We start from the raw sequence: 23,008 nt of genomic DNA, 5'->3' as shown, positions 1-23,008 counted from the left end.
ATCAATCGCTTAAACGGAACAAAACTTAAAACGTAATGGTTATTGTAGAATATTATGCATTAATATTTCAAGTATATCATCACAATAGCAAGTCTACACTTCCGATGATTCTCTGTAATATGTATTCCCGCCTAATATATCAGCTCCAGCGCACTTGGAATTCGTAAATTAAACATATAACATATTATTACCCTTCCAGATTTTTTCCGCCTTTTTGATTGGATATTGATCACCCGAAAGAAATTGATATTACCGAGCCAGACGGGTAATATACACATTAAATTTCCCCGATAGGTACCCCACGTTGTAAACAACATGCGCCGTGCGATGCACGTACGGTTTGATTTTACGCGATATAAATTAAGATTTACAAGCACTTTTAAACTGTCAATAACATATAATATGCACCGTGTAAATTATGCTTCAATAAGCTAGATCCCGAGCCGGACGGTCACGACGTAAGGAGAACCGTCATGTCAGATATACGTACCTATCAGTTCTGGATCAACTGATGGAGGAATGTCTCAAAACTGCTGTACATATAGTTAAGTGCAGAGATGTTATCTATGTCTCTGTTAATAGCAATAATTTCAAATATATTTATGTAATTTGTTATGCACTTTTGTGTGAATTTACAGTTTAAAAGGTACTTATTCAGTTAGTGTTCTTTAGATATCGCGCTTTTAATGTATTCAAGAAATGTCAAGTATAAATTTAAACTTATATTTAAGCACGGACTTTAATTAAAGTCCGCGATTTAAGTCAACTCCATATAGTTAGTTAGTTAGTTAGTTAGTTAGTTAGTTAGTTAGTTAGTTAGTTAGTTAGTTAGTTAGTTAGTTAGTTAGTTAGTTCGTTAGTTAGTTCGTTAGTTAGTTAGATGGTTGGTTGGTTGGTTAGTTGGTTGGTTGGTTGGTTGGTTGGTTGGTTGGTTGGATGGTTGGTTGGTTGGTTGGTTGGTTGGTTGGTAAGTTGGTTGGTTGGTTGGTTGGTTGGTTGGTTGGTTGGTTGGTTGGTTGGTTGGTTGGTTGGTTGGTTGGTTGGTTGGTTGGTTGGTTGGTTGGTTGGTTGGTTGGTTGGTTGGTTGGTTGGTTGGTTGGTTGGTTAGTTAGTTAGTTAGTTAGTTAGTTAGTTAGTTAGTTAGTTAGTTAGTTAGTTAGTTAGTTAGTTAGTTAGTTAGTTAGTTAGTTCACGGATTTATATTACATTCGTGTAATATAAAACCGTGGTTAGTTTGTTTGTTTGTCTTTAATGATAAGATTTATTCATTTTACATTTAAGGTGACTTCTAAGATTAAATCTAATGGGTGGAATGGTCTACATTTTTAGTTACGTTAGTGCAATATGGTTAAAATCAGAGACTTTTACTGTCATAAAGCAAAATCAAAGAATTTTTAAAGATTTTAATCGTAAAGCAATTAGACTGTCCTGTCACCTACATCTTCTTATATATGCATGTGATCTAGAACTCAGGCACATGTCCAAGCTATAGTTCAATGGGCCAACAGATACGTTCATCTAGTGTCTTTTCACATTCATTCTTTGCATGGCCTTTTCCGTCAAACTTCGGATCAGTTATACTGATTGACAATCATTAGAAGTTTTAATTGATTAAATAACTGTGAATTATGTCATGTTTACGTGATTGCTTTTCCGGTTACACTCCTGTCGTTTTGTTTTTGTTTTGTTTTTTACTTTTTGAACTTAACAATTTTGGTACTTTTCTGATCTCCAGATTTAAGATATTAATTAAAATTAATGTACCTCGAGATCTGTGACCTGTCGGATTCAAATATTGCAGTTACAGTCTACATCAATATTACCAGAATGCATATATAACAAAATAATTAAATTCATACAAGATTCAGACATTCAAACATGAATAAAGAATACTATCCATCCACGTAACGACGATAAAATTCTTTATTAATTTAATCACGTTAAATCACCTAGCTCTGTATTTTAAGTCTCTGGTTCAATCACGGCTTTAACTATATATATATATATCATTTTATGTCATTTACAATGAGTCTATCAGGACCCAGGATAAAAGAGAAATGTGCAGAAAATGAATGACTTAAGATATTATGTTAACTGATATATAGCCTACGTGTTTTTCAATTTTACTCATGTAGGATAACTTCTATACAACAAATCAAACCGAACAAAAGGTTTCAGAAATAAGGATTCTTTTGATTGGATATTTATATTCTGTCAACCAATGAAAATCGAATTAAGAAAAACCCGTGACCTTCGGCTTTCAAACACTGTACATTTCCGGTTGGAAGGGGGCTGATCTACCGGCTTGAAATAGTAGCTAAGTTTATCGAGTTAAATCTTAAAAACTATTCGTTTTTTAAGTGCCAGAAACGATGAAGACTTTTCTTGGAAAGTTTATTTTATTTCTTTTGTTGGTTTTACCAACAACGTTGATGGTCTTTGAAAATGGTGAGTAGATTTGTTACTGAGATGTCGATTGATGAAAACCTTTGACGTGGCATACTTTTAGAACATTTTGTTAAACAGAAACACAATCTTATCCGTCTTAGTCTTAAATAACAAGAATATAAATGTAATGTTATTTGCTATATCATGTGTCTTCTCCCTGAAATAATTTGTTAATCATTCGATACTTTTAAATTGATGATTATATTTTATTGTAATCCTTTAATTACTTTGAAATCCTAATTTAGATAGATTAAACAGATCCAATATCAGCCTGGCGATAAATGTTACCCATATTTAAATAAATGGCTATATTTCCTTGTTAATATAAGACATGCTGGTTTTTGTATTTGATAGGGCCTGGTAGTTTTATTGTAAGGGCTGATGATGCGATGGAAGGAGAAGTTGATGCAGAAGATGATGATGAGGCCACTGTGGAAGATGACAGTGGACCAGAGGAAGGGGATCAGGCTGTAAGAGAAACAGAACAGGTATTGAGAATGGAAATTATCAAAGTTCATAGGAATTTCAGATTTTAAATTAAATATTCTTTTCATGGTTTCAATATCCACCAGAAATTTTGTACAAGGTATTATCATGTTATGATGGTGCAAGTACTTATGATAAATGCCTCTTAAGATTAGACAAGTTTATTCAGTACTCAACATACATGATTGTTAGTGACTGGATTTGTCAAATTGAGAGTTGTTGAAATTAATAAATCATTGAATTTAGCAAAAAAAAATAAAAAAAATTTTGTCTTGGAAGCCTGTTGAAGACTGAATAAAAACAATGTAGAGTCAGAATGTATTTTGTAAAGAGGAGTTGCTTATTTCAGGGTGAAGAAGAAGAAGAGGAAGAAGATACCCAGTTAAAACCATCTGAGGACACTGATGTTACCATTCTTTTTACTAAACCTGTTGGCACTAATGGTAATCTGTCTTACGATGTTATTTCGTTTCATCAAAATAAACAATTTTCAAGTTGCACTAATTAGACAAAAAGAATTATATAAATTTATGAAATTTCATCAAAAACAAACTTGAATGTTCCATGTTTATCTCTGACGTGGGATATTCTTGATTAAGGGCCTGTTTTAAAGATCAGAATTTATATTTCTTTAGGTATAGATAAAGATTATTGTGTCGGATATTAATAAAAAAAAATGAAAAAAATTATTTATGTCTTTAAAATGCTCTAGTCTTCCATGTTGGTTTTCTCCTGGTTTGTTATGTGATGACCTTTTTGTGTAACATATGTCCTAGTAATGAATTTATTTGTTTTAGATCTTCCCTCTGGCCAGGTTGTAAGGTTCATGGTAGGATTCAAGAACAAGGGAGAGAAAGACTTTGAAGTGAAAAGTTTAGAAACATCCTTCAGATATCCACAAGATTACTCCTTCTATATACAAAATGTATGCAGTTTCTTATTATTTTGCTTATTAGGTTAAGTTGAAGTTCCACCTTGTTTAAAACTTAAAATAGTCTGGTATACATCCCAGACAGACTAGATAGTAAAGAAAATTATTTAGAGTAGCAAGTTAGTTGAAAATTTAAGCTTTCTACCAGATTGCAATGACATACCTGCTTGAAATGTTTAGTACACCCAGTAAACTTTCAATTAAACAATAACAGTCATAAGAGGCAAAGCATTGATGCTCTTTTTAGCTCGACTATTCGATAAGAATAAGTAGAGCTATTGTAGTCACCCGAGCATCGGCGTAACCACTTATGATAAAGTTTTTGTAATAGTTCAAATATTTTCAAAGTCCATTGACATATGGCTTTGAAACTTTGCACACTTGTTCACCATCATTACCCCAACCTGTAAACAGGAGGAGGTAACTGTATCAAGCATTTTGACAGAATTATGCCCCTTTTTCGACTTAGAAATTACGTTAAAGTTTTTGTAATAGTTCAAATATTTTCAAAGTCCATTGACATATGGCTTTGAAACTTTGCACACTTGTTCACCATCATTACCCCAACCTGTAAACAGGAGGAGGTAACTGTATCAAGCATTTTGACAGAATTATGCCCCTTTTTCGACTTAGAATTTACGTTAAAGTTTTTGTAATAGTTCAAATATTTTCAAAGTCCATTGACATATGGCTTTGAAACTTTGCACACTTGTTCACCATCATTACCCCAACCTGTAAACAGGAGGAGGTAACTGTATCAAGCATTTTGACAGAATTATGCCCCTTTTTCGACTTAGAAATTACGTTAAAGTTTTTGTAATAGTTCAAATATTTTCAAAGTCCATTGACATATGGCTTTGAAACTTAGCACGCTTGTTCACCATCATTACCCCAACCTGTAAATAGGAGGAGGTAATTGTATCAAGCATTTTTTTTACTATCAAGCACTAAGAATAGTAGAGCGTTGCTGTCCTACCAAAGCTCTTGTTAAGTGGCATTATGGGTGTAAGTTTTGAGGAGGCCCGGAATACAAATTATTTGTGATTTTAAAAAAATTATTTTTCTGCTTTTTCTAAGTGAGATATATAGAACATTTTTCGTCATGTGTAAAAAAAAAAGTGCTTACCTTAAATAACTTCTTATTCATACATACTTATTCCGAATATTGTTTCCTATCTTATTTTTGATTTCATTTTTCAGTTCACAGCGCTTACATTGAACCAGATGGTGGAGCCTAACAAAGAAGCAACCTTTGAGTACGGATTCACCCCCAGTGAAGCATTCAACTCGCGTCCATTTGGTCTCACCATCTTGCTCAACTACAAGGATTCTGTAAGTATTGAGAACAGTTCTACTACATAATTAATTTATCTGCAATACTTTGGCAATAGAGATAGCAAGACTTTACTTGAAACAAATGGGCAAGTTTGTATGACCATTGATTTTCTGAGAATGATTTTAAATGAAATTTTTATATGTAAAGATTAGCTAACATACCTTTCAGAACTTGCTTATGGCTACAAGGTTGTAAGTTGTTTTAGGATCACTTTCAGGATGAATATTGCTTAAGTTTCTAGGATGCAAGTTATTGCCAGCGGTTGCATGCAGTAAGCATGTTGAACCCTCTTGAAACTTGCAAGATTACCATGCAGACCAGTTTGAACCAAGTCATTCTTGATATTAAATATGGATTGGTATAGGGGTCTCGTACATTAATTAATAACAAATCCCACTTTTAACAAATCACTATGACACTTTGAATTTTGAAGTGTATATCTGCTGCCTGTAGTTTTCAAAATCATTGTTTTAACTTTGAAAAGGTTAAATTTCAAAATACCTGACTGAGAGAAATATATTTGAATATTTCCTTAAGAGGGTAATCATAGTTAAAGCAGCCTAATTTGTTTGTGGACCATTTTGTTCTATTCATATGCAATATTTATGTGTGTTCAGATAGTAGGGACATTTTAAGTGACAATTTGTTAAGAATCAACATTAAGAATATGGCAACCACAAAAATACCTTTTTATAGAAACATCCATAAAGCTTTATACCCTCAATGGGCTTTAGTAAGCTTACAATATTGAACATTTGTGTTGCTTTTAGTGCAAGTTATTGCCAGCGGTTGCATGTTTGTATATGTTGAACCCTCTTGAAACTTGCAAGATTAAACCAGAGATGTTTGAACCAAGTCATTATTAACTATGAATTGGCATAGGAATCTCGTACATGTTTGATAATTATGTTTCCATATTGCATCATTCTGTATCCAAAACCTAGTCGGGAGCATCACGTGGTTCAACCGGCTCTTGTTATAGAAATATTCCATAGCTAAGACCCTAACAGGCCTTGAAATATTGAATAATTATGTTGCTCTTAGTGCAAGTTATTGCCAGCGGTTGCATGTTTGTATATGTTGAACCCTCTTGAAACTTGCAAGATTAAACCAGAGATGTTTGAACCAAGTCATTATTAACTATGAATTGGCATAGGAATCTCGTACATGTTTGACGTTTGTACATTTCCATATTAAATACATGTATGATTAGCTATATTTGTAAAATGGACTTTCATGTTGACTTTGGAACTGCTCGTTGTGAAGTTGAGGGATTTTAGTTGTCAACATTAGGCAGTCAACTGAACAGAGTTTTGCTTAATGGCAATTCTTCCCTCCCATGTCATTCATTATTTTAAACAACTTTTGTTAAGGTTATTTCATGCCCTTCCTTTAGATTTGGGGAAATAACACTTAAATTTTTGTGAAAGGGGAAGATTAAAGCTATGGTCTCGATTGAATTTCAGGGGAAATCTGCATGATATTAATAAATTTTCAATAGAGGAGGCAATCCTTAAATGGCCACTGCTTATAGAAGAGGGAAAAAACACTTAATATTTTACCCTTGTTATATTATGTGCTGTATAGACTTTTTCCAAGTAACTTTTTATAGAGGACCATTTATGTTATTTGTGCGACTCTGAAAAAAAATGTTTTGGGTCATTGTTTTTAATTGAATGAATGTTTCAATAGGAAGGGACTTATGAAATGATTGTATATTTATTACAGGAAGGCAACGAGTTCCAGAATGCTGTTTTCAACGAGACCATAAATGTTGTAGAACCAGATGAGGGTTTGGATGGTGAAACTTTCTTCTTGTATGTCTTCCTTGTAGCTATCCTTGTGCTAGGACTAGTTGGTGCCCAACAGCTTCTTACATCATTCGGAGTAAGTATTGTGTATTACTGTTTCTGAGTGTTTCATTGTAGCTTTTTTATTAGCTTGACTATTCAAAGAACAGGAAGAGCTGTTGCACTCAACTTAAACTAGGCATTGGCATCACACTTTGAGTAAGTTTTTATGTATAAGTTAGTATATCTAAAGCTACAGAATATTCTCTAGATTAAAAAAAGATAAAAATTATACTAAATTTGGCATTTTCAAAAATTATACTAAATTTAGCATTTTCAGGGTTTGACATTTTTAACATGTAATATCTTTAGAGACCTGAAACTTTGTTTCATTTACAAGGTTAAGACCATGTTAAAGATGTAATTGATATTTCAGAAAAAGCGCTTGGGAAAGGGCAAATCAGCCCCAAAGGTAGAGATGGGAACCACGAAGACCGATGTGGACTACAGTTGGCTCCCACAGGAAACTCTTCAAGGAATGAGTAAGTTTCCTTTATTAAGTAAAGCATAAATTTGGTCTGTTCTGTGGCTTTCATGGGTATAAAATTTACTTGAATGGTGGAAGGTTAAAAGACACCATGAGTTAAGCTTAATACATAGTTAAGTTTAAAATGGTAGCGTATTGTCAAAATATGGAGGATGAATGACCCTAAATTTTGTGGAAGTGTTTTTGTTGGTTGAATCAACTATGGCAATGATTATGTCTTACCAAAAGTATGAAATCCCCCTGAGAAGGGGATTACTGAACTTAAACTTTACTGAGCCAGACAGTTTTTATATTGTTTTTAGCGAAAATCTAAGGATTGCTTGAAATAAGGACAACTAAACATAAGATAATTTGAAAAGGAATCAAAACCCAATAAGCTTGGCTATGATTATCATCTGTTTACCAAATCTGATATCCCCCTGAGAAAGGGATACTGAATACAAACTTTCAATGAGCCAACTTACTGATGGTTTTAAAAAGTTTTAAATAAGAATGTTGATACACAGTCAAATTGCCAAAAAATAAATATTTAACAATTGTTTTACCCCTTGGTTTAGCGTTGAGTGACAAAACAACTTGGCAATGATTATGTCTTACCAAAAGTATGAAATCCCCCTGAGAAAGGGATTACTGAACTTAAACTTTACTGAGCCACGTTGTTTTTATTTTGTCTTGAATAAATAGCCAAGGTTACAAAAAAAAGGCCACCCCAATAAGCTTGGCTATGATTATTATCTGTTTACCAAATCTGATATCCCCCTGAGAAAGGGATACTGAATACAAACTTTCAATGAGCCAGCTCAGTGATGTCCTCAATATAGTGCTTTCTTGGTTTATGTATCAATTGAGAGATTAATATACTCTGAATCAGTCAAGATGAATAAATTTATTTGACAAATCTGCATATTATTACACCTGTCTGCTAGGTCTGGAGTAAAGAACATAAACTTGGCAATGATTATGTCTTACCAAAAGTATGAAATTCCCCTGAGAAAGGGATTACTGAACTTAAACTTTACTGAGCCAGGTCTTGAATTCAAACATTCATCTTTCAATTTTTTCTCCCAAGGTGATTTTTGTGTCGCCTCTACGGAGTAGTGGCGACATATAGGGATCACTTCTCCGTCGTCTGTCTGTCCGTCACAAAACTTGTCAAAACTACTCCTCGTAAACTACTGGTGCAATTTCATCCAAACTTTACAGGAATGATCAGTACCAAGTCTAGTTGTGCATATTGTCAGCATTTTCCGGTTCAATGATTTTTGGCAGAGTTATGGCCCTTTAATAATTTTTAATTTTAAAGTTTGTCCGGACTACTTCTCTTATACCACTAATGCAATTTCAATGAAACTTTACAGGATTGATCTGTAGCTCAAGTCCTTGCGCATATTGCAAGGGTTTTCCGGTTGAATGATTTTTGGTCGAGTTATGGCCCTTTGATAAAAAAGGTGTTTTTTCTGTGTGTTGCCAGATATGCAAAAGCTTGTCCGGACTACTCCTCATTAACTAATGGTGCAATTTCATCCAAACTTTACAGGAATGATCAGTACCAAGTCTAGTTGTGCATATTGTCAGCATTTTCCGGTTCAATGATTTTTGTCAGAGTTATGGCCCTTTAATAATTTTTATTTTTAAAGTTTGTCCAGACTACTTCTCTTATACCACTAAAGCAATTTCAATGAAACTTTACAGGATTGATCTGTAGCTCAAGTCCTTACGCATAATGCAGGGGTTTCCGGTTGAATGATTTTTGGCCGAGTTATGGCCCTTTGATAAAAAGGTGTTTTTTCTGTGTGTTGCCAGATACGCAAAAGCTTGTCCGGACTACTCCTCATAAACTACTGGTGCAATTTTATCCAAACTTTACAGGAATGATCATTACCAAGTCTAGTTGTGCATTGTCCGTCTGTCTGTCCGTCTGTCACAAACTTTGTCCCAACATGAAATTGGCCATCATGAGGCGACACATGTGATTACTGATCGCTCTTGTGTTAATAACTGATTGTGCTGACTAAGATTAATAAGTAATATTTGTGGCACTTAGAAACTGCTAGTTATAATATATTGCATATCCCCAGGCCTAGACATTAACTTTTGAATCAGGTTGTCCTGTCGGGCAAGTAGTTTTTAAAACTACTTGCCCGTGACCTAAGACTTACTTGTCCTGACCTAAAAATGGTAAAAATGTATAAATCAGAAAAACAAACAAGCTCATAAATATTTTTTGTATTTAGTAGTTTTTCTAAAACATCGGTTCATCTGTTTATTCAATGTGAATATACTACGGTCATGTACATTTGTTGATATAGGAAACGGAAGGAAAAATATGAGCATGCGCCGCGGTAAGGAAATTCCCCGTTCAATCATCAAGTCAACAGCTGTAAACGAGTCTTCGTTTACTAAGTTCATAATGTTGTTATATTAGATTAAACAATAAATCATTTTTAATGCAAAAACTTTATTTAACAATTATGTTTAAAGATCAATATGATTATCTACATATTTTCAATGATATCTTTACATGCAAACATCAAAATTTAAACAACAGCATAACCCGGGAATTACCTTGTACAAAATTAGATATAGTCTATTATTAGAACAGAGAATTACCTTACCGCGGCGCATGCTCATATTTTTGCTTCCGTTTCCTATATCAACAAATGTACATGACCGTAGTATATTCACATTATTGATAATAATTCATGGTGTATTTTTGTTTTAAAGATGTTTATAAATGAAAAGATGTTATTTCTATTCATTTTGTACATGCATTTTGTCAATGATGCTTTTTATTTTCACTTGCCCTGTCGGACAAGTGCTTTTCAAAATAACTTGCCCGGACCAAACTTTTAGTTGTCCCGGGCAGTCGGACAACCGTTAATGTCGAGCCCTGATCCCTCAATAGAATGCCAAACCTTTCCACCATTCCTAAAATCAATTATAATAATTTCCAAGCAGGCAATGACATTTGGCTATGATTATCATCTGTTTACCAAATCTGATATCCCCCTGAGAAAGGGATACTGAATACAAACTTTCAATGAGCCATGTCATTTGAATCTTTTGTGTTTTATTTGGTTTTGTCCATTAAAATTGTATGAAGTGTAAGTTCTGTACCCTGGCAATGATTATGTGTTACCAAAAGTATGAAATCCCCCTGAGAAAGGGATTACTGAACTTAAACTTCACTGAGCCAGGTCTTATTTTATCAGTTTTATGAACACTTGTCTTGATGTTGACCATTTTAATCTTTCTTGAGACAATTTTCAGCTGATTAGAGCTGTATTGTTAATATGACACATTTAAACCTGTTTTGAGATTATCATACCTTAGGCCAACATTTTTTTATAAAATGTTTTACGGGACCGCCGACCGTATTTTTAGAGAAAATCAAATAAAAATAAAAGTTAATTTAAGAACTTTTATTTTCATTTTGCCCGCCGACCTCTCTTACCCACTTCTGTCAAAATTAAAAGTTACTTGGTATGGAACACATTTTTCACTTTAGTTGTTAATTAGACTTGACGGTAGAACCTCGGAACTTGCTTAAAACAACTGACAAAAGTTAGGCCCTTTGATGTTTACAAGAATATTACAAAAGGCGTAACAAAAGGGAAGGGCAATAACTTTACAAGCTTGTAATAAATTTACACGTGTGAATATCACGCGACACCGGGTCACGGAAGTTCACTTTTTTCGAAAACAACTATGGCAATTTTAGTAATAAATATTAGAGCATTTATCAAACATGATAGCCTGTAAAGCTGATAGAAAACACGACTGGTAATTACCGTCCATTGCATAACTTGATTTGAATTACCTTCACTGTCAGAACAGTTGTAAAAATTAAATGGGCACGGGATCAAAGCCGTTGATCGACTTTGGTGTCAAAATGAAATATTACTCGATTTACCACGGACCATGAGAACAGAGAATACTTCCACACATTAAAATTTAGACTCATGTATAGGTTTTACAAAGAAACATAAGTTAAATTTACTTAGACAGATTGAGAAAAACGAGTAACAAATGAGTTCTACTTACATTGTAGATTTATTGTAAGCAAATTGATAGTGAAAACTTTTTATTATGAATCTTTGAAAACAATTGATTAATTTATTATACGAAAATAAATTCCTGAAAGTTGTTTGGTGGACAGATTTTTGTTGTTGTCTTGTTGAAATATGAGGCTTCTTTATGATTGAACACAGTCATCTATAACATTTATTAAGTTAATATTATATCATGACAGGTAGTAATGTGTATTTTAAGAAGTTTTTTATTAGATCAATATTGAGAAAATTGGTCTTTTTTCAATGTAAGATTATGAGCATAAGTCCTCTTTGACATTTCTGTAAAAACTGCCTATAATAAATTCTTAGCAGAAAACTCTGATTTTGTAACAATGTATGCCATTTGATTTTCTATTTACTGTCAATTGCTTTCATTTTACCAATCATTTGAAATACGAATAATTTTCAGAAATTGCAAAAAATTTTGCACATACAGAACTTACTCTCTTAAAGATAATTTGAAGTTGTTGATTAAATTTACCTTGTGAAACTGACATTGTACATTATAATGTTTGTACCTCTGTGAATGAATCACTCTGACTGTGTGGTGTTGTGGATTAGAATCCTGTCAGGAAGTTAATTTGGATTCCCGTGAGGAAACTATCAGTATGCTTATAATAGGTTGGTGGTTCTACCTGGTTGCAAGCTTGTATCAGTAAAGCTTGAGAGTGGCAATACGACCTTGTTTGGATACTCTTTAAATGAAGGGACTAAACAATGAATTTGGAGTTGTGTGGCATGTTTGCTCTAAATGTGAAAAGACAAAACTTATAGAAACTAGATCAGCATTAAATAGCTACTAAAAACAAAAGCAAAAGTGACTTAAAGCATTTTTTTCAATTATTCTGTTTAAAATTATGCCAAAAATACTTCTAAACTATAAAATCATTGATTTTATGAACAAAAAATCTGTTTTTGGAGTCTTAAAAAAAATGTCTGAAAATAAAATTTTTTAACCTCTTTTATCATTTTATTTTTATTTTGTGGTCGACTGATAAAAAAATTGAATTTTATTTTTATTTTTATTTATCCCCCCCGACCCAATTTTTTTTAAAAATGTCCCGTAAAACATTTAATAAAAAAATGTTGGCCTTATATATGAAACTTATTGCATTTAACTTGACAAGAAGCTTGGCAATGATTATCATCTGTTTACCAAATCTGATATCCCCCTGAGAAAGGGATACTGAATACAAACTTTCAATGAGCCAGCATTTTCATGTTTCAACAGTTCCCCTGTCAGTTGATTATATCATATTTTGTTAGAATTTAAATATAACTGTAAAATTGGAATGTGTTGTCTTGGTGATATTGGTGATTATGCCTATCTGTAAATGGTCCGTGAACTGGTAAAAATACAAATAACTTGATATTTTGGCATTTACTGAGTTCAGTTTTATATTTACTTTATATAAATATATATGACCAATGAAGCTTTCTATAAATATGCAGAAAAAATGAGTGGGGCAGTCTTTTTATAATTCAGGCTGTTTGGTATATTTGTAACATGCAAAATTTTCATTTTCCATTATTGTTCAATCGCCATTGAAATCGCCTATCTTTTGAAATATATTGCTAGTTCAACTGGACAACAAAAAATGAGGATAATGTGACTTTAATCTGCATTTTGGCAATGATTATCATCTGTTTACCAAATCTGATATCCCCCTGAGAAAGGGATACTGAATACAAACTTACAATGAGCCATGACAAAAAAAGCATTTGGAAAACACAAGTTTATACGGCTTTTAGCAACCCCTGCGCCTTCAATTGGTTTGTACATGTATCAGAGTAGTTGAATCCATTGTCTCAATTATTAGTCTTTAATTCATTACAATCATAAATTAATTATTTGCAGTGTCCAAAGAAAATGTTGTTTTACTTTGAAATATACAACTTGGCAATGATTATGTCTTACCAAAAGTATGAAATCCTCCTGAGAAAGGGATTACTGAACTTAAACATTACTGAGCCAGACGGATTTTATATTGTATTGAGTGAAAATCTAAGGATGGCTTGAACATAAGGATAACTAAGGTTTGCTTAAACAAAAGAAATAAAAACACACATGAAGTTTGGCAATGATTATCATCTGTTTACCAAATCTGATATCCCCCTGAGAAAGGGATACTGAATACAAACTTTCAATGAGCCAGCTTACTGATGTTTTTACAAAGTCTTTAAAATAAGAATGTTGAAACAGTTATATTGCTGAAAATAAATATTTGACAATTGTTTTACCCCTTGGTTTGGTGTTGAGTGACAAAACAACTTGGCAATGATTATGTCTTACCAAAAGTATGAAATCCCCCTGAGAAAGGGATTGCTGAACTTAAACTTTACTGAGCCACGTTGTTTTATTCCCTAGTGTAAAAGAAAGGCTTACTGAGGTAGTAGATTTTTAAAAGGTTGTCACTGTATGTATGTACAAGGTTTATATTCTTAAGCTATGAAATTTGCAGGAACTTCAAGGAAAGGAAAACTTTATTAAGCATCCTGTCTAACCATAATTTACTATTTTAAGATTCATTTGATAAACTTAAGGTTATATTTATACAAGTAGATGTACTAAAAAGTATGAAGTAAGTAAAGGAAATTAAAAAATTTGCTATATAAAATAGTTAATATGTATGAATTTGTTCTTTCTGTTTTCAGGCAAGTCCCCAAAGGGTTCACCGAGGGGTGGCTCACCAAGGAAACGAAAAAGCAAGCGTGGGTCCGGCGAAGAATAATCTTCTGTCTGGAGACGATTCAGGAGAAAGTGACGAGTTTTCCAGTGTCTAGAATATATGCTAGTTACACCGATAAACAGTACTTGATAGAACTTTTCACAAGAAAACATGTAATTCTGAAATGTCTGACTAGAGAACTAATGGTTTATGTGATATTTTAATTTAGGGAAACATATTACTGAGAATCAATGGCTTTCAATATATCATATCCTGTCTGGGATGCTCTATCACGATTCTTTCACAAGTTTCTTTAGATCAAAGTTTAAGAATCATTGACTTTGACAGTCATTTGCCTTCACTTTGGTAATTTCAAATCCTGCCAGGGATTTGGATTCTTTATTGTGATAAAGCTACCCAGCTTTAACAGCATATTGGTTGTCTTCCACCACCATTAAAGCTGTAAAGTGTCCATATGATCTTAACCTTGTTTTGGTGACTGTGTGACTTAAACCCAATTTGAAACAAGTTTGTGAAATCTTTTGCATAGGTAACAAAAAAAAATTCTGAAACTCTGGAAAAAATGTCTGGAAGAGAAAAGAAATAAATAATTGTGGATATATTAAGAAGGAAAGGTTAGCAAAACAGTTTTTAGTTGAAATATGTGAAATTGATTTTCAGTAATATATTTTAGTATGTAAATATATTTTACAATTGTACAATTGTGAATAAGTGCAGGGCGTGGTTTGTTTAAAATCATGTATTAATTATTTTTGAAAAAGGGTTGTCTTGTGAAAGAAATGGAATCAAATTCCGTAGATTTTTATTTTATATGAAATTTTATACAAGGTAGTAAATAGGTAAAGAAAAGAACAGCGTTTTGTCAGTTTATGCAATTTATGAATGGGTCCACTTTATGTATGTTAATTTTTGGTTCTAAGGTTTTTTTCAATGTTATCCATGACTGGCCAAATAATTGTGTCTTTAGCAGGAGTTATTTATATATGTTCTGCATAATTATTTTTTTGTTACTTTGGTGCTTAATTACATACTGCGTGGTATGCAAGTGTCAAACGACCTCAAATTTACATTCCATCAAGCTTTATTCATGTCATAAAAGTGTGATTATATGGCTCCCTATGCAGGTTTATCATAAATGTTGATTCAAGAAATGGTTTCATCTACTTGCTAAGGGTACTTGTATTGAATTATTTGTAGAGAAGATGGTTTACTGATGCATTGATCTACTTTAAGTACTACTGCAATGAATATATGAGGATTGCGATTCAGTTCGTATCACAGTAAACTCTGCAAAACTTTAAAAAACAGTATTTTATTTGTAGATTGTCTTTGTTAACAACCAATAGAAAAATATGAATCACTTTATGATTGATTGAAATGTACAATTGGTGATGGTTTTTATTGTGTTTAATACCAAAGTATTTTGATGTATAGTTGTATTTTATACCTGTAATGTTATAGTTCTCTAGTCAGACATGCATATCAATAAACACTGCTCAATCTAACAAAACCAATAAGATATCTGAGACTTGTCTATATATATTGATTTTAATTGTTTAACTCAACTTCATGTTTAAAGTGCTAGAAAAGATTATTTATCGATTTATCTATATACACCAGTATAAAGCAATCCCAGCATGCCTAAAAGTAAAGTCTGACCAGATTGCTCATTTTGATAATTGAGATCCTTATAACAAAAGATTTAAGAGCAAGTCTGTAAGATAATTTGGTATGCTGAATAACAGATATAACCTTTCAGGACAATGCACTCATTATTCGCCATTTTGCAGAAAACTTTCATTTATATTATAGAACTCAAATTTATAGACCTGGATTTGGTAGAATCGACTGAAATTCTACTTTTCTGTTGAGCTTTATTGACCGGCTGGACTGTAAAAAAGATTTCTTGTAATTATGTTATTTAAAGAGTGTGTGTTATTTATTTATAATGAATAGGAAGTGCAATACAGCAGGCTGGATATAGATATTATGATATAATATATATGCATTTATTGATGGTTAACAGCGGTGATATTTCAATTTGTAAAGAAATTTATACATTGTTGCTAACATGAGGACATTTCTCTTTTGTTTTTCATTCTCCTAAATCATGTTCGAAAGTTCAATAAAAGATGAAATAAATTAAAAGAAAATTGTTTTGAATTTATGTCCTAGTTAGCCACATTATCATGCTTGATTACCTGTGGAGTCAAAGTTGGAAGACAAGGTGATACAGAAGTGGTCCAAGACAAACCTGATGCCATCTTTGATATTAATAATTGTATGCATTTGAGAATTATGCTTGAATAAAATGTTCTGATCTGTTGACCTAGCAATGAATGGAAAAGGTGTGGCTAAATGTTCCGCTACAAAAAACCGGGAAGGTCCATGCTTGGTAGGCTTAAGAAAGCCTTGGATTTACATGTATACATTCAGTCGTTGATGGCTTTATCTGGCAGCTGATGCATTCAAATTCAATTTGTAATGCAAGAAAAAACAAAATTGAAAGTATTTACGCATTCATCGTTCATATATTTATATCATTCTTCATATACTTGATACAGGATAGAGCCGACATAGTATAGGATTTCTGGAGCATCAATTCTCAATGTGATGTCCTCCCGATACTTCATTGTACAACTCTCCTTATCTGAAATGGAAAAGTCAGTTTTTAACATTGAGATGTATGAAGTGCATTTAACGCATATTTTTTTTTTCGAGAAGATGCCTTATCAAGACTTGATTGCATAATAAATACTTGTACATGTACAAAAAGTCCAGGTCATAAAAGGTCTGAATATGGCGTAGTAAGTGATAGTTTGATGGACGACGAAAACATTTACCGTATTCTGTAATTCGGTAAGCTAGATAAACAATTGAGACATAAGACTAATGTTTAAGGCTGCTGGTTTAATTAAGTCATCAATATCCCTTTGATCTAAGTAGGAGTTGTGGTCTATAAACATTGCTGGACCAATGATGATGTACTTTATTGTCCCCCGCCTTTTCGAAGAAAAAAGGGGGATATAGAAATAGGCTCCGTCCGTCCGTCTGTCCGTCCGTCACACTTTCGTGTCCGGTCCATAACTTTGTCATTTATGAAAGGAATTTGAAATAACTTGGCACAAATGTTTATTATAATAAGACGATGTGTCATGCGCAACAACCAGACCCCTACCTCCAGGGTCAAGGTCACACTTGCTCATTCAAGGTCAAAATTGCCTATTTGAGGGTATATGTCGTGTCCGGTCCATAACTTTCTTATCTATGAAGGGATTTTGTAAATACTTGCCATAATTGTTCACAATAATCAGACGATGTGTCATGCGCAAAAACCAGTCACCTACCTTCAAGGTCAAGGTCACACTTGGAGGTCAAATATTAACATAGTCTGTTACAGGGTATATTTCGTGTCCGGTCCATAACTTTCTTATCTATGAAGGGTTTTTGTAAATACTTGCCATAATTGTTCACAATTATCAGACGATGTGTCATGCGGAAAAAGCAGTCACCTACCTTCAAGGTCAAGGTCACACTTGGAGGTCAAATATTAACATATTCTGTTACAGGGTATATTTCGTGTCCGGTCCATAACTTTCTTATCTATGAAGGGTTTTTGTAAATACTTGCCATAATTGTTCATAATAATCAGACGATGTGTCATGCGCAAAAACCAGTTGCCTACCTTCAACGTCAAGGTCACACTTGGAGGTCAAATATTAACATAGTCTGTTACAGGGTATATTTCGTGTCCGGTCCATAACTTTGTCATTTATCAAAGGAATTTGAGATAACTTGGCACAAATGACGATGTGTCATGCGCAACAACCAGACCCGTACCTTCAGGGTCAAGGTCGTATTTGTTCATTCAAGGTCAACATTGTCTATTTGAGGGTATATGTCGTGTCCAGTCCATAACTTTCTTATCTATGAAGGACTTTTGTAAATACTTGCCATAATTGTTAACAATAATCAGATGATGTGTCATGCGCAAAAACCGGTCACCTACCTCCAAGGTCAAGGTCACACTTGGAGGTCAAAAACTTACATAGTCTGTTACAGGGTATATTTTGTGTCAGGTCTATAATTTTTCATAGATCAAAGGATTGTGAAAATACTTCGCACAAATAGTCACTATAATAAGAGGATGTGTCATGCGCAACACCTGCATCCCTACCTCCAAGGTCAAGGTCACACTTAGAGGTCAAAAATTAACATAGTCTGTTATAGGGTATATGTTGTGTTTAATCTAGAACTTCTTCATAGTTCAAGGGATTTTGAAATAACTTGGCACAAAAAGTCACAATAATAAGACGTTATGTCATGCACAACACCTGCTCCCCTACCTCCAAGGTCAAGTTCACACTTAGAGGTCAAAGCTTAACATGATAGATTTTTAAATTCCGTGTTTCATTTTATTTTTTTAACAAATTTATTGTTACATTTGCAGATCTAGCATTGATCATAATTTTGGACTGAATGTCCTGAGGTCCATACCTCAATCTTTTGAAATAGCACAATTTTATGCTTCATATAAAACTCCCGGGGCGGGGGACGTTGGTAACTCTGTTACAAATTCTTGTTTAGATTGGGTTTTACATCGCACCAAAACAGTATAGGTCGTATGGCGACTTTCCAGCTTTACTGGCGGAGGAAGACCTCCGGTGCTCCTTTGTGTGTTATTTCAGACGCCTGAGTAGAAACTGAGCACCGCCGTTTCGCAAGCTAGCTGGATAGCTTTCCCACATGAAATAATCGGAAGACGTTTGAAGTCAACAACCTTAACCGCTCGGCCACGGACGCTCCTTTGATATACTTAGAAAAGAAGTGGAAATGACCTCGAAAACATTGACCAAGCTTGTAAAAAATTAGAAGGTAGGACAGAAGAATTAGCCAGACAAACTTGATTTTAATATCAAAAAGTTACATTATGAGTATATTACGTTTGTAAGCTGGTCCTTATGTTCTTAATTATGTTTCTGCAATACATTTATAAGGGTGTTTTTCACATTGTTATCTAGAATAAATTTATAACAAGTTCTATACCTCCAATGATCATAGGCATTCCTATACTGTGTGTTATATCTCTAATAGTGAAGATTTCCCCAAGCATGTCATTGCGAATACAAACAGAAATCTGTCGTTTGTATTGGTTCAAAAACCTCAGGTGAACCGTCTTTTGGGGGTACGCCCAACGAAACGTGCCGTTAGAACATTCCTGTGGGACGTCAAAATCTCGCACTGCAGGCTCTCTGAAATATTTAATAGTTAAAACAAAAACTGTACTTTTGTACATGCCAAACATTTCTCTTCACGTAAGCGACGTTCTGCCGTCATACAACGATTTAGTTTCATCAACAGACGCAGCAGCAATTATTTTAAAGCAGTTGAAATGATCAACAATAAGAATAACCGTTTCGGTTGTTCCATTTTATCTCAGAACGTATGGACCGCAGTGACTGAAAGATTTAGGTTGCTGACTTGGAAACACTTCCCCCTTGCTGCTGTTGGTTCGAATCCTGTTAGGAACTTTATATTCTTTAATTAATGTTCCATCCAATTCTTTTCAGAAGGTCGTTGATTATACTCACGTGTCCCCGCTTTAGACTGAAGAAGGATACCTACATAAAGTTTTCTTCAACAGGGAAGCTGGAAAGTCGCCCTATGACCTTTACAGTTTCTGTGAGACATTTAAACCAAAAAAAATTTCAGAATGTGAAAGATTTCGACCTGCTTCCTTGCGGTCCGACGTCAACGTCACACTTTGTTGGCTGTAAAAACAATCCTGTCGACAATGTTGGTAACATCAAAAACAGGGAAAACATTCTCATTGTTGGCAACATAATTTATTTGATGTATTTTGTTAATGAAATGTTTAGTCCGATATTTTGTTTATCTCCGTTTGCTATATTTATGACACATCTTAATTCAGGACAGTTAATGCGCTGATTATATTGTTGATAAAGGATTGATGGGAATTGACTTACTGACCTTCAACTTTCTGCAATCATGAATGTAACGTGCATTTGCGTTCAAGACAACATGACAGGCCACGGCAATTTATGCACTAGTACATGTATTCATCTTTTGCTAGCATGATTAAATGATTTTAAATGTGATTTAGTGTGATCATGCATGTCAACGTTCATAAAGTATCGAAGTATGTAACTGAGTTAAGTATGAGGTTAAACTACACTGGGGCATTATCAAAAAGAAAAAGAGATAATGAAATATTCGACTAATTTAGTAAGAAAGTCCAGATGACCCAAATTGCGCTGACTTTAAAATTGAATGAGACGTACGTCGATTTTACATTTTAGAGTCCTAGCAAATATTTAGATAGCACTATAATTAACGACCATGTTCGAAAGTTGTATTTGGAGACATGCACGAAGATGGTTTCAAGTTCCTTTAAATGTTTAAAGAACCCCGATGGCGGAGATGGCATAGGCGTTCGGCACCTTTTTCTTGCCATTAAAGCATTAAGGCATTGAAATAAAATAATCCCCCCTTGATCACCAAGATCAGCACCCGTTTACTAAATGTATATAATATGTGTATATTTTTAAAGTATAATTACTTCCGACTTCCCTTCGTGGCGTGCACGTCGCTCTGAAGGCATAGGTCACACCAGATGGGTGACCTAGTTAGGTCACTTAGCTGGTGTGACCTAACCAACGACGAAGGGTGTGGCCCTAAAGAGAGCTGCTGCTCCCGGAAGAGGTGCCTTTCCTCTATTGTCAACCTTTGTTCAAGAAGCGAGGAATTGGGTCCTAGAGAGGGTCTACGACGATCGACAGCATGAAAAGACCTCCGTCGCGGCTCTACGACATCGACGACGTTGCAGGCGAATAAGTCCTCCGTTGCAGGCTCTACGTTGCCAGCAATCGTAATAGAGGCCGACTAGTCTGGGACATATGGGAAACCGGCGCCCAGTATAAATAAAACCAAAACAACAAAAAAATTATAATTATATAATAATGATAGTAATTTTGTTCTTGATGATCAAGCGGAGATTATTTTATGATAATTTGACCAAATGTGCCGAACGCCTAAGGGACATGACGGTAACCTATAACAACTTTAAGTGCGGAGCTTGCGCAGTATAAATCTCAGACGCTGGCGACCGATTTTTTGCCGATCTTGTATATTATTTGGACAGAACATTGTTGTGAATGAGACAATAATAAAGTATAAATAATTGTTGTTTTTATCTTGCCTAATATGTACAGTGTATTTTTTTTTTCGGTCAAAGCCGATTTATCATGGTCCTCTCCATACAGAAACTTCTTTAGTCTGTACGTTTGTAACGAACAATCTTCACGTTTTATTAGTAACCATCACTAATTTCTGTTTGGTTTCATAACTTATATTGCCGAGTTAATTAATCTGTTCCACATGTGTTTGGGATTTACAACATGCCGTTCTTATCTTCGGTCAATATAGCGTGACAAATACACATTATGTAATTACAGATTGAAGATAGAAATAAATATAATCAAAATGTGTTATTAGTATATTAAAGCAGTATGCCTCCAGATTGATGCTAATGTTCATGAACACTTTGAAAATGTATTAAAATGTAAAATATTGTGAAGTGAACAAAGATAGTAATTTATATGTTTCAATTCACGTAAATTACCAAAAAGATGTCAAAATATGCAAAAATAGCCCTTACTAGTACAGCAGTTAGGGCTATTTTGAATACAGCAAAATCAGTCATTAAATGCACGTAACATGTAAATAATTTCTTGAATCTTTTTTACCTTTTTTTACTTTTCTTAAAATATTAGCACATTTTTCTCAAGTTTTATTTTCTTGAAATAGTTTGGCTCATCTCGAGGAATGCAGCCATAAAGGAAATCAAAGAAAGCCATTGAAACTTGGCAAAAAAATTTATTAAATATTGTACTCGTATATTCTGTCCTCTAACCAACGGGAAGCTTATCCATGCAGTTGCCTGGGCAACAGCTCTGACCAACATCATTTTTAATTTGTGAATAGTAATTTTGAATCTGAATGAAAATTTAGTTTCAATCTGAGGGCAAATTGCGTTGACTAGTTCAAACAAATTTCAAAATGAGAGTATTAAGATTTGAGCTCATGGTGCCACTTTTTTATTTTCAATATAAGGTATGTTTTTCTATGTTATTAACCAAATTAGTCTCTCTTATCTGCACAATAAACAGCTTCGAGGAAGGATTATATACTCTGATTTCAGTTAGTTTATTCTTGGGTAATTCCTGTCAAATAAAAGTTTAAGTTGTTTCTTTTTCTTATAAGACTGATCAAATTGCGCAAAAAGCGAAAGGAAAAAATTAGTAGTCCCATGTTTTTTATGTCTGTATGTGGGCGGAAGATGTGCATGGGAGTATTGAGGCTTTTGGTTATGGGCTTATGGCATGGTGGGATTTCAATGTTTCACTAACAAATCGCTGGGATTTGATCCTGATATTTTATTATCTTTATTACTTTTAATCACACACATTAGTTGAATTTAGCTCTAAATCTGGATCACACAAAATGAAATATATAATTTAATTAATTTCGATGTGTATTAAGGCATCTCAGAGTGACTTATATCCCACTCATGGATAATGTGATAGGCGAAAGGAAGTGCTTACTCAAAATTAAAGTGTAAATGCTTATCAAGAGCAAATATTATCTGTATATATCAAGTGAAACGGATTAAAAGTTGCTTATTCTC

The 23,008-nt window shown here is 33.8% G+C and overlaps 2 protein-coding genes across 2 annotated transcripts; one reads left to right on the top strand and one right to left on the bottom strand.

The window, feature by feature from the left end:
- The first annotated feature begins 2,259 nt into the window (after window positions 1–2,259).
- On the top strand, window positions 2,260–16,454 carry LOC132753539 (translocon-associated protein subunit alpha-like). Its single transcript, XM_060744019.1, has 8 exons — window positions 2,260–2,448; window positions 2,803–2,936; window positions 3,284–3,377; window positions 3,732–3,859; window positions 5,066–5,197; window positions 6,930–7,088; window positions 7,428–7,533; window positions 14,267–16,454. Exons 1-8 carry the CDS (start codon window positions 2,373–2,375, stop codon window positions 14,341–14,343), a joined length of 906 nt encoding a protein of 301 aa, XP_060600002.1. The 5' UTR covers window positions 2,260–2,372; the 3' UTR covers window positions 14,344–16,454.
- Window positions 16,455–16,803: 349 nt separating this feature from the next.
- On the bottom strand, window positions 16,804–20,259 carry LOC132753419 (uncharacterized). The gene is made up of 3 exons (XM_060743888.1): window positions 20,032–20,259; window positions 19,348–19,553; window positions 16,804–16,951 (listed from the first exon to the last, which is right to left on the bottom strand). The coding sequence occupies exons 1-3, from the start codon at window positions 20,142–20,144 to the stop codon at window positions 16,842–16,844; spliced, it is 429 nt and encodes a 142-aa protein (XP_060599871.1). The 5' UTR covers window positions 20,145–20,259; the 3' UTR covers window positions 16,804–16,841.
- Between the last annotated feature and the right edge of the window lie 2,749 nt (window positions 20,260–23,008).

This window comes from Ruditapes philippinarum, unplaced genomic scaffold (genome assembly GCF_026571515.1).
Source record: "Ruditapes philippinarum isolate M1 unplaced genomic scaffold, ASM2657151v2 ctg1779_1_1_1_1, whole genome shotgun sequence".
NCBI lineage: Eukaryota > Metazoa > Mollusca > Bivalvia > Venerida > Veneridae > Ruditapes > Ruditapes philippinarum.
The sequence above is the reverse complement of the archived record's forward strand: the minus strand, read 5'-3'. Positions and strand labels throughout refer to the sequence as shown.